The sequence below is a fragment of the Miscanthus floridulus genome, chromosome 12, assembly GCF_019320115.1.
Source record: "Miscanthus floridulus cultivar M001 chromosome 12, ASM1932011v1, whole genome shotgun sequence".
NCBI lineage: Eukaryota > Viridiplantae > Streptophyta > Magnoliopsida > Poales > Poaceae > Miscanthus > Miscanthus floridulus.
This window is the reverse complement of record NC_089591.1, coordinates 73,758,066-73,770,411: the sequence shown is the minus strand read 5'-3', so window position 1 is coordinate 73,770,411 and position 12,346 is coordinate 73,758,066. Positions and strand designations below refer to the sequence as shown.

Sequence of the window (12,346 nt, the reverse complement as noted above, 5' to 3'; positions counted from 1 at the left end):
TTCTTCTACATGTTAAGCTATTGTATTTACTAAAATTTGTCTGGACCAGTAAAACCAATACATTCTTTTTAGATGAAACATGCCTAAGATAAATCTATAGGAAGTACTCTTTCAGCTATATTCATCGTCCTGTTTTATTCTATTTTACCATCAATTGCTCTTGGATCCTCATAGCAATATTAAGTAGGGCATGTATCATCTACCTCCCTATGTTTGCTGCTATTTTACAATTCCAGTTCACAGACTGTATGTGACAAATATTTACAGATTGAGAGTTTTAGGCTATGCTCAATTCATATTATATAGTACTCTAAACCAGTAGGCCATATATAGACATGTGCGGTTCTATTCTAAAGTTTTCTGTGTCACTCTAGCACAGTATATGTCCCAGAAAAAAAAAACCAACTAGACTCCTTTGCTCTCGCGCGCGGGGGCGCGCGCATTCCACTGGTTATTTACAGTTACAACGACCCGCCTTTCTTGCATTGCATCAGGAGCGCGTACATATACGATCTCAGTGAAAATTAATCTACTGCCGGTGTACCTGAACTCCTCATTACGGATAAGCACCGATTTTAACATAGGGCGTGGTGCTAAATTGTTAGCTTTGCGCCAGCCGGTTTAAAATTTGAACCGCACGCACGGGCCCCGACTGTTCCATCGCAGGGATCACAGTGCCCCATGCGGCATCGTCCTCGTCCCCTGCTCTGCACGGCGCACGGCGGTGTCGTCGCCTTCCCGCCACCATTCTATATTCCCGGCCCACGAGCCACGGCTGACCGCGGATGGCGACGGCACCACGCACCAGGCCACTAGGTCACGTGGGTCCCGTCGGCCCCTGCGCTGCGCCCCCACCTGCTGAGTACGACGTGGCGTACGTTGCGCTTCCGCCTCGTGCTCCGCCCTCGGATGCCTTCCTTCCTCCCGCGCGCCGCCAGCGCCGGCGGGTGCCCGCGACCAAACACCGGGAAGCGCGGCGCCCGTGCGGCGGACGGCCACGTGCTGGTGCAGTGGTGCTGGAGACGCCCCGCCGCCCCGGCGTGGTGCGCGTTCGGATCTGGACAGGAGAGCAGCGTCATGGGCTCATGGCGGGCTGGACGGAGCAGGCAGAGCGGCTGCTGTTCCATTTCGGACTGGAAGCGCCATGAGATGGAGGGACCCACCGACCTGGGTGAATGGTCGCTCGACAGTATACTGACGTGGTTAATTGTCTGACGTACCCCGATCTGTCGAATCATGAAATTTCCACCGACAGAGAGGAGAAGTAATGCCACGCCGATCATTCGATCAATGCAAAGAAAGAACGCATTACCATCATGGTTGGTGGTGGTACTTATTTTCGAATTTTCATACTTATTTACGCTTTATTTTTTGTTCAAATATAAACCGTAAACCCTCCCACCGAATGATGGCAAATCTCCAGTAAACCAGGACTTTATTTTACATCGTGCAGTTGCAGAACTGCAGCAGCGGTGCAGTGCAGAACTTGTGCGTCTGCAAAATCACGAGGCCAAAATGCACGGCCACATTGATCATACTGTATCACACAGTACTACCGCCTGTACCGGACAGAAGCCCGGGACGGGCGTGTTTGGATGCCGCCTGCCCGGCAGCTCGGATGCCAGGCAGCGTTCCCAGGCGTTCAATTTTGATCGCCTGGGGCTGCGATCGCTTGCCTGGCAGGTAAGCCCAGGCGAGGGCAGCATCCAAACAAGTCCGAAATCCCCAAATCGGCCCTAGGCCAGGCCCAAATCCGTCCTCCTTGGCATCGGCACGGACACGCCCCCACACAAAAACACCCACTCCATGTGTCCTACTTCTCCCCCCACTCGGCTAGCTCGCGCTCCCATTTCCATTTCCATTTCCCAACGCCACCCCCAACGTCTCTCTAGCGGTCTAGCCTCTGCCTCTCCCCTGTGCCCTCCACGCTGCCCTGCCTGCGTTCCCACACCGCTCCGCGTGCGCCGTGCGTCGCCCGCACTCGGCGGCTCTGCGCATCCGCCTGCTGTGCTCTGCTCCCCACCCGATGCTGCCGCCGGCGCGGGCCGTCCCGAGCCACAGCCGGAGATGAGCTCCAGGAACCGCTCCGCCGCCGCCGCCGCCTCCTCGTGCGTTGCCCCGGCTGCGGCGCCGTCTCTCCGGACGCCGCGCCGCCTGAGGCGTCGGCAGGTTAAGGCGCCGACCGGCGCGCCCGGCGGCGGGCGGCGGAGCGGGCCCGCGACGCCGCTGCTGAAATGGGATGTGGGCGGCGGGCGCGGGGAGGGGAGGAAGGGGGCTGGCGCCGCTGACGAAGCGCGGGACGCCGCGCGGGAGACCAAGGCGAAGGAGGTGTCGGTGCGGAGGCTCGCGGCCGGGGTCTGGCGGCTGCGCCCGCCGGAGGCCGTGGCCGGGGGCGGCGGCGGTGGTGGCGAGAGCAGGGTCCGCGTGGGTGTCGAGGTATGTTCATGCTGTGCTGCTTCCCAGCTAGGAGTACTAGCTTGTTTGTTTCGTTTTCGGCTTGATGTTGAGATGCGGCCAATAGGAGGCGCTGGGCGCGTGCTTTGTGTGCGAGCTCTTGTACATTAGCTTCTCCTATAATGGCATTTTTATTTCTAGACTAGAGTATCGTTTTGGTGTTTAGTGCATAAAAATGGGCGCTCTAAAAGACTTTTTTTTACCATGTTTTCCCCTACTATTTATACGACATTTTTAGCACAAATGTTGAGATTTGTCGTCAAAACATGCCTAGCTTGGTGCTCTAGGACATAGATCTCTCGCACTGTTTTGAGCTGACACCATCATTACCCTTCGTATGTTTGCTAATTTGAGCTGCTTGATTCGCCTAAACTCGATTAGCGTAGTCAAATCTTAGTACGAACCAAGTCTCCTCATTGAATCCTCAGCACTAACACACACTGCGCATTGCCATGCCGACGCATTTAAGTACTCGCCTGGACGTTAGATGCGTTGCCCTGAAGCATGGCCATTTATGAAGGCGGCCGTGCAGCAGGCACAGTACGGTGGCCGTGATCCTCTTCCCATGAATTTTACCCATCCATCCAACAGGGCAACAAGCGCAGCGTCTTCCTGTGCCCGGATCTCCTCATGTGATTCCTGAACATGTATGGGCCCCAATCATCGGATCCTCTCGGAGTCTCCATGCCCCTGCCCGTGCAATCACAAATGCGCTGCCCGTGCGTTTTAGCCTTTTGTGGGTGATTGGTTGGCCTGGCCTGGCCATCAGTGCGGGTGTGCACCTTCAGTTTACCGAGTTGCAGCGTCCTGTGTAAAGAAGACTGAAGAGTGGAGCTTGGAATTTGGATCGTGAAAGGTTTGTCAGGGTGTGAGCTTCTGAATCGGGCAAAATGGCTCTCAGCTCTTGTGCCGTGCAGCAACAAACACTGGGTTCAGGAGCACGTGGTCCTGTTTAGTTGCATGTCTCATGCTATTGGAGACGATCCTAGTGCCCTTCCAGGAAATGGTTTTGAATTCTGAAGCTTTAGCCCTTAGGTTGGGATGAAAATGCTAGCCAACAAACGTGACGATGTTACCGACGCAATATATGTATGTTCTCTGTATATGATTAGGTTTGATAGGGGTCTCCATGTGATGATTGTTTGGGCCCCTATAGATTCTCCTTGTTCCTTTGAAACTGCCTACTGGAAATTCACATTTTTTTTTTGTTAAACGTAGTATGTATGTGATGTTCCTTTCTAGTCATAGTACGAAATAGTGACATGAACATGTACAGATCCAGTGCTACTTTCTGGATAGATATGCTTAAATCATGGAACAGTCGTGCAAGTAAATTTTAATATAAATTGTTATTGATTCCTTTTGTCTTATTTTTCTTTATTGAATAAATAAATAAATTTGTGTCCTATTCTGAACTGTGTCTATATGACAGCATATCCCAAGGCATCTACAAGTCCAGCTTCTGAAGCAGAACACTTCAGGTCATCACCAGAGTTTGAAGAATGAGGTTTCAAGCCCCATATCTGTTTTGGAGCGGAAGAGTGGAGAGCTCCACAAGGTGAGGGAAAGAACCAACAAGACATTCATTAACTGCTTTTACTTGTATCAGCCTGTAAGATCATTGACACAACAAATTCTGCAGGTACAACTTCATGCTACTTCTGCTATGCTGCCTGTCACTACCATGGAGAAGGCAACAAAATGGGAGCCTGGGGACATAAAGGGAATGGAATCACATGATGCGTATCTGATAGCCAGCCAGCTAAATCTTCTTAATGAGCAGCAAGATACAGCGTATGTTGCTAATCTCCAGATGGAGCTCCAGCAAGCACGTGATAGGATAAGTGAGCTGGAAACTGAGCGGCGATCAGCTAAGAAGAAGCTTGATCACTTGTTCAAGAAACTTGCAGAGGAGAAAGCAGCTTGGAGGAACAGAGAGCATGAAAAGGTGCGTGCTATTCTCGAAGATATGAAGGCAGACCTTGACCATGAGAAGAAAAACCGGAGGCGTCTGGAGATGATTAACTTGAAACTCGTTAATGAGTTGAAGGAGGCCAAGATGTCAGCAAAACAGCTGTTACTAGAGTATGATACAGAGAGGAAGGCACGTGAGCTCACTGAGGAGGTGTGCAACGAGCTAGCAAGAGAGGTGGAGGAAGACAAAGCTGAGATTGAGGCCTTGAAACAGGACTCTCTGAGGTTGCGGGAGGAGGTAGACGAGGAGCGGAAGATGCTGCAGATGGCTGAGGTGTGGCGTGAAGAACGGGTGCAGATGAAGCTTGTTGATGCAAAACTTACTCTCGACGCAAAATACACACAGCTGAGCAAATTGCAACAGGATGCTGAGGCTTTTATTGCTGCATGCAGTACTGCAAATGGAGACATAACAGTAGTAGAGGAAGCAGAGAACATAATACAGGTAATCAAGTCAGTCAGAGCCCAAGATGCTGAATTCAGATATGAGCCACCACCAGCATCAGAAGACATATTTTCCATTTTTGAAGAGCTGCGTCCAAGTGAGGAGCCTGTCATCAAGGAGATTGAGCCATGCTACAAGAATAGCTCTGCCAAATGTGAATCAGAAATTCAAGAGGCTAGCCCAATGACCGATATATTCCTTGAAAAGAAAGCCAAGGCATACTCAAACAAAAGCCCTAAAGATGAAAGCGACACTGAAGATGGCAGCAGCTGGGAGACAATAAGCCATGAAGATATGCAGGGTTCAAGCGGTTCACCCGACGGAAGCGAACCTTCAGTCAGCAACAAGATCTGCGACGGAAGCATTTCTTGGAAGAGCAGGAATGGTTTCGAGTATAGGGAGAATGAGAAGCTGAAAGATGACTTAGCTGATGGCTACCTGACAAACATGAACCAACCCAAGAAGAAAGAATCAGCCATTTCAAAGCTCTGGAAATCATCCCGCCCAAAGAACAGTGAGATATGCAAGAAAGATGCAGTTGAAACGGTAAATGCAAGATCATCCAATGTACGGCTCTCAGTTGGGACTTATTCCACTGTTGAAAGTGGCATCCAAGAAATAGGACTCAGTCCACCGAGCGTTGAGCAGTGGAGCTCGCCAGACTCGATGAACATTCAATTCAACCGGGGCTTCAAGGGCTGTATAGAGTACCCGCGGACATCCCAGAAGCACAGCTTGAAGGCAAAGCTCATGGAAGCACGGATGGAGAGCCAGAAGGTCCAGCTCCGCCAGGTGCTCAAGCAGAAGATCTAGAGTGGCCAGAAACCAGAAGGCGAAACATTGTAAACCTAGAATTTAATCCAAGGAATAATGTCAAGGAGTACCTAGATGCTTCGTTTTTTCCTGTTTTAGAGTAACCTGTAATGCATGTACAACAAGGACTAGAGAAAAAAAGGACAGGGCTGGCCTTTGTGGGTTGTCCGGAGCCTTTGCTGCTTCTTTATCTTACTTTAGTTCTGGTGTTATGGTTCGATCTGATAGGCTATTGTGAGATCCATCATGATGTACAATATAGACAAACAAGCAGCAACGTTTAGACAAATTGCATCCCTTTGTAAGCAGTTCCCAGTGTTTTTCTGTCATTTCCAGTGTTTTCATTACTCTTGTGCAACTCTTATTATGCTTATGGCTCCTTACTTTCCTCATGTTATTAATGTTTTATGCGAAAATCCGTTCCTATGTTATGGAAACTTCGAAAGCTGCTGACTATCAAGTCAAGAAGGCCGGTGACACACAGCTCTCCTTCAACTGGGAAGCCGATCTGTGCACCTGTGAATCAGCCTTGCAAACATTGCAGTAACAAAAGTCGGGCTTGAGGAACTTGGGAATCAGTATCAACAATCGCACGTAAATGAATCCTGGCAGAAATTGTCTCTACTCGCACTTCAGCAGTTCTGCTTCTGCAGCCAGAGGAGACGAGACTGATGAAAGCCCGGAGCGTAGCGTGCATTGGAGATTCACAGGAGACTAATCGCAGTACCCAAGGCCCAGTCGATGGCTTCGTGGTTAGTTGTGCGTTTGATTGATGCAAAGAAGTTGCTGGGGAGAAGAAAGCTAGAGCCCCCGACGTCCGACGAGATCAGCAAACCAGCACCTTTTTAGTAACTTGACGCAGACAATTTCAACAAGTGCAGCTCTTCAAGCAGGGAAAACAGCGGCCTGATACCTCAGACATTCAGTAGTGGAGTATTCCAACTGACAAGTCGCAAACTCGCAAATGCACTGGATAGAAGCACGAGAGGTCACAATTACGAGTTTATAACTGACGAGTCACAGGTAACAGCAAGAGCATTTGCAAAGAGGCAAGGATACAACCACCAATCGAAGGATGCAAATAACAATAGACAGAGTTATGGTTATACACCAGCAGAATAGATAGAACATAGAAGCATCCATAATACCCAAAACAAGGGCAAGGGCAAGCTGTAAGCCCAATTACACGGCACGATGGCTGATGCAATACAAACTATTGATCATCTATAAATTGTAGATGGCTGATGCAATACAAACTATTGATCATCTATAAAATGTAGATGGCTGATGCACTACAAACAATTGATCATCTATAAAATGTACATGGGATGGGACATGAAGCACCATTATCTGTAATCCAGTTGTCTCATATAGTCATAGCAAACTGAACTTGGCAATGTAAAGTAGTCTCACACCAACAAGATGCAAATATTTTATTGCTTTGAGTAATTAAAGGCCTCATTTGAAACTTATTTGAAGAATCAAAAGAAAATTACATGGTCCACCCAATCTCCATATTCGATCTATTAATGGTGAATACTCATGAAAATATTTAATCTTTAGGACCCAAGAATAATGGTAACAGTGCATCAATTATGATCTGACCTAAATCGACAGTGTTACTGCAAATTAATCAGAAGTAAAAAAAAATAGGCAGGAAACATACCATGGCCAGTACCAATTTCATGAATACATATGATTTACAAACATAAACACCTAATCTTTGGGTTTGCTTTGCCACTAGAGTAGCACAATGCACAACTGGCCCCACTAATTTGCTGTTGGCTTATCACAGGTTGGTAATGTTGCGACTTGTGAATGAATGGAATTAGAACCCAAATAAGCACAACATTAAAAAAAAATCTGATGGTGTTAAGCTCAGTGCTGAAATGAGTATAAAAACAAACTAAAGCAATGCAAACAACAAGAACTAGAACACAGGTTCAACACAACATGGCCATGTTCTGATGGTATTATGTAAAGTGCCGAAACGTTGTATATTTCCTGGTTTGGGGATTGAATGGTGCACCGTATGACTAGTGCATAGGTAATTAGTATGCTCCACACAGCTTAGACCAAAGAGAGAATTACTAATCAAAGCAATTACCACTTACCAGTCTTCAATTCACTGATAACAATCCATCGAAGTGCATAACTATATCTATATGATTTCGCCACCAATGAAACGACTGTTTGAATTGTTTTATGAATACTAAAGCAGGTACCGGCCAAGGCAGCAACAAACTCAGAGTAACTATCCAGGAAAACATAGTCCTTTTGATGCATCATGCATCAACATATTTTAAGTCTTAATTACTCAATGATTAAGGCCCTGCAGCTAGAAATATGCATTTCCATCTTCCACTGTATCCATATTACAGGGCTGTAAACCACATCAGCTATCACTCACATGTAAACCAAGGAGCATTCAGTGATGGAGACCTATAAGATGCATCAACAAAATCTGAGACCCGCACGACTAACAACACAAAAGATTAACAGCACATCACAAGCAGTGATTCCGAACAAAATTTCAACCAGATGTATCATTTGGCATCATTTAACACATCATCGACATGTTTTTAACAAACTCTTCTCCGAAATCCATACCAAGCACGAAGCCTTCATGGCAATAGCAAAACAGAGATAGCTTAAAGGGTTTCCAATACAGTAAATTGACAACTAAAGCAGACACTATGCGGGACGCCCGGCATCTAGAAGCGGAGCTTGGTAAAGAACCACCTGTTCTTGCCGCTCTTGAACCTCTCCTCGAGGCGGTACTTGGCGGTCTTGCAGGCCTCGACCTTCTTGTCCCGGGTGGAGAGCGCGTCGGGCCCGCCCGAGGCGACGTCCTTGAAGTCGACGTCGAGGGTGTAGCGGGTGGGCATGAGGTGGGTGAAGTTGACGAGCTTGATGAAGCACTTGACGCGGGACTTCTTGGCCGTCTTCTTGGCGGAGTCCTTGCGGATCACCTTCTTGGGGTACTTGGCGAGGCCGGCGACGAGGCAGTGCCCGTAGGGGCGGTCGCGGGTGCCCTCCTCGAACACGCGCACGATCACCGCCTTCCGGCCGGCGAACCGGCCCTGGAGGAGGATCACGGCCTTGCCGGGCTTGAGGAACTTCACCATCTTCGGGTGGTGGTGATGCTGCTGCGCCGCCGGTAGGGTTTGGGGAGGTTGGGGAAATGGGAGCTCAGCGCGCGAGAGGGGCGAGGATTATATAGGGTTGCGGCGCTAGGGCTTCGAGGATGGCGGGTTTCGTCTGTTGGATCTGGGATCGGACGGTTCTGCTGTGGTTGGGCTTCAGGGTGATGGATCGGACTTGGGTCCGGTGCGACCGAGCGAGGAGTGGTTGTGTCGGACCACATATATGCCCGCAACGCGCAGAGATACGAGTTACTTTTTTTACACCTACAAAAATATGAGCGTGAAATTAATTAATATTAGACACGAAAACATATACTTTGGGTGTGTTTAGTTACATCAAACTTGCGGTACATGCATGAAGTACTAAATATTGACAAAATCAAAAACTAATTATACAGTTTGGTTGTACTTTGCGAGACAAATATTTTGAGCCTAATTAGTCAACGATTGGACAATTATTACCAAATACAAACGAAATACTTGCGCTACATAAATTTCGGCGGCGCCAAGTTTGGCCATCTAAACGAGGGCTTTGTGGAATTAAAGGAGAAGAAGCACGTTTTAATGACGCTTTATTCTTCAGTTTCAGATTATAGCCACTTTGGCTTTGTTTCGAGTCAGACTTTTTTCTTGCTTTGACCAATCTCACACTCTAATGATTCTGCACAAGTCCTGACCAGCAAACTATGCTGCCAGTGTCCTAGCTTTGTCATTCTTCATGATACTTGATTGCCTTGTCTCATCAAATGTCATTAACGACACCATGATCCTCTCTCTTGGATCTCCTCGTGCCCCTTTTGCCGGCCCTCCCTCCATTGTGGTTTTCTCCCTTAATGGGTGTTGGCGGGCGTCAACGGGGTCCTGGATGTGCTCTAAAGACATTGTAGTCATGACTGTCGTCTATCATTTGACTCGAAGCTTCACTGTCACCGTTGGAGTGGAGGTCGCCGGAGTTCAGCCACCGGTGGTGGTGTTAGTTGGTGAACAACTACATGCTTATCATGGGGAGTTTTTTGTGTCCCCTTTCTGTGTTTGTGGTTGTCCTCGGTTCTGTCTCGCGCGTTGTTGTTGGTGTTGTGTTGTATGTGTGTGTTCTCTGTTATATCCTGTTTGAGCGGTAATTTTATTAGCTCTTCATTGCAATATATTTAGGTGGGGACTTCTCCCCCCCCCCCCCCTAACCCATCAAAAAAAGTTTTTAGGAAAAAAATATTGTTATTTACAAGTTCAGATAAACCTGTCAAAACATAAAGATATTGGTGTATTTTTAATGAGGTTTGACTTATGACAAAATCAAAAGTAACTATAACTTGAAAGTTGAAACATAGAGAATATCTACTTAAATTTTTATAGAGGACTTCTAAATGTGAGCATCACGGTCAAACTATAGAAGATACACATTGCAACTTCAATTTGGTTCGTTCCAGATTGTATATAAGCACAAACCAATACAAAGGTAGGGTAATCCGATGAGTGTCATTAATTAGAGATGGTCAGATGGATGAGGAAAAAATGCTATTTGTGCAAATGTTTAGTGCTTTAGCCATATGTACGACGTGTGCGCGCACCGTTTATGGAGAAGGTAAAGGAGCTTTGGCATATGAAGCATGAGGATGTAGCGGATTATCCGATTGTAAGTAGGCAAACACTAAGACTGAAAAGAGTGAACACGAGGCAAAGATGAAAAGGTACCACATTGGACTAAGGGCCTGTTTGGTTCGTCTAGTAGCTACTAAATTTAGTAGTTTTTAGTCACTTTAGTAACTTTTTAACCAAACGCTATGACTAAAAGCTACTAAAAGGGCTTTAAACGCTATAACTTTTTAATCCTCTCTCTAGTAACTCTGGAGTTACTAAAAGTGACTAAACCGTTTAGTAGCTCGAACCAAACACCCCCTAAATCAACGGATGACCTATACTAATGATTTGATTTCTATAGAGGGCGAGAAGAGTAGCCAGTGAAAATGTGAAATAACGGAATATCTGGTTCAATAAAAGTAAATTGCTTGAAATGCGAAAAGGGTCCTTTGTCTAGAGGGCTCTAGTGAAGGTAACTTTCAAATCTTGGGTCTTGCCAAACGGCAATGCTAGCGTCCGAACATTTGGACGGACGCCTGCACGCAGCACTCCGTTTTCACGTGCTCCCTACGAGGCCCGCGCCACCCGAGCGGTAAGAGGAGAAGGGGGCGGCGCCTCTGATTCGGAAGGACCCAGCCACAGCGTTATATGGATGCCCTAGCGGCGCCGAGAGGAGAACACACCGAGACACAGCAGAAGGCAAGGAGGAGAGATGCAACACCCAATATGCTTTTGAAACATCCAAATACAATAGTAGCAGCATACGTCTGAAGGCAGATGAAACACTTGAAACATGCTTCTGAAACACTTAAAAAAAGCACCTGAAAACACTTGAAAACCATTACAACCGTACGCAACATCCTGATAAAACACATGCAACATATGTGTGAAACATATGCAACATCCAAATAAATAAACTTACAACATGCGGCGGGAAAAAAAGATAAAACAATGGTAACAAACCTTTGCAACATACGTCTACAACCGTTGCAACATATGCAACATCACTATTTACGTTTGCAACATCCATCTGAAACACTTACAACATACCTATAAAATATCTGAAACACTTAAAACATATGCTTGCAACATACGCTTTCAGTAAAACATGACAGTTAGGCTGGCAGAGCATGCCATAGCAGGATCCTGGCTGTGCGGTCGCGGTGAAGAAGGAGGATGTCAGCAGGCGGGCGGCTATGCACCCCCTGGTGATAGGGGAGGTCGTGGTGTCTGTGGTGGAAGTGATAGCAACAGTCGGGTGGTGCTGCCTCGTGCGGCGAGCACGCTGAAAGGTCCTAATATGGCTAGAGGGGGGGGGTGAATAGACTATTTAAAAATCTACAAATCAACTAGAGCAATTTGATTAGTATGACAAATAGCGTAATGCAAACTTGCTCTAGCTCTACAAGGGTTGCAAGCCACCTATCCAATAATTCTAGTTGCAATGATTACTTAGGCACACAAACTTGCTATGTAATTACTCACTAAGAGCTCTCAACCTTGCTACTCTAAAGAGCTCAACTAGATGAATATAAATAATAAAGCAAGCTCTTAATTCTAATTACACTAAAGAGCTTGTGTCAACTAGTTTGCAAGAATATAAATAAGTAAGTATGGTGATTATACCGCTGTGTAGGGGATGAACCAATCACAAGATGAAGATCAAGCCAATCACCGGGAGAATGCAAATGACAAGAGACAACCGATTTTTCTCCTGAGGTTCACATGCTTGCCAACACACTAGTCCCCGTTGTGTCGACCAACACTTGGTGGTTCGGCGGCTAAGAGGTGTTTCACAAACCTTGTCCATATGATAGGACACCGCAAGAACCGACCCACAAGTGAGGTAACTCAATGACACGAGCAATTTACTAGAGTTATCTTTTGGCACTCCGCCGGGGAAGGTACAACTCCCCTCACAATCACCGAAGGCGGC

At 47.0% G+C, this 12,346-nt stretch overlaps 2 protein-coding genes across 2 annotated transcripts; one reads left to right on the top strand and one right to left on the bottom strand.

The window, feature by feature from the left end:
- Positions 1 to 1,783: 1,783 nt before the first annotated feature.
- On the top strand, positions 1,784 to 6,016 carry LOC136496767 (uncharacterized protein At5g41620-like). Its single transcript, XM_066492528.1, has 3 exons — positions 1,784 to 2,436; positions 3,887 to 4,012; positions 4,097 to 6,016. The coding sequence occupies exons 1-3, from the start codon at positions 1,807 to 1,809 to the stop codon at positions 5,684 to 5,686; spliced, it is 2,346 nt and encodes a 781-aa protein (XP_066348625.1). The 5' UTR covers positions 1,784 to 1,806; the 3' UTR covers positions 5,687 to 6,016.
- A 2,189-nt stretch (positions 6,017 to 8,205) lies between these two features.
- On the bottom strand, positions 8,206 to 8,879 carry LOC136497848 (large ribosomal subunit protein eL27x-like). The gene has a single exon (XM_066493722.1). The coding sequence runs from the start codon at positions 8,812 to 8,814 to the stop codon at positions 8,401 to 8,403; it is 414 nt and encodes a 137-aa protein (XP_066349819.1). The 5' UTR covers positions 8,815 to 8,879; the 3' UTR covers positions 8,206 to 8,400.
- Positions 8,880 to 12,346: the final 3,467 nt, after the last annotated feature.

What these genes read in the sequence shown, in the direction of transcription:
- LOC136496767 (XM_066492528.1), top strand. Translation starts at nt 1,807, where the DNA reads ATGTGTCCTACTTCTCCCCCCACTCGGCTAGCTCGCGCTCCCATTTCC. An exon ending in GGGTCCGCGTGGGTGTCGAG is followed by an intron (nt 2,437 to 3,886) that starts GTATGTTCATGC and finishes TCTATATGACAG; the next exon opens with CATATCCCAAGGCATCTACA. An exon ending in AGAGTGGAGAGCTCCACAAG is followed by an intron (nt 4,013 to 4,096) that starts GTGAGGGAAAGA and finishes CAAATTCTGCAG; the next exon opens with GTACAACTTCATGCTACTTC.
- LOC136497848 (XM_066493722.1), bottom strand. Translation starts at nt 8,814, where the DNA reads ATGGTGAAGTTCCTCAAGCCCGGCAAGGCCGTGATCCTCCTCCAGGGC.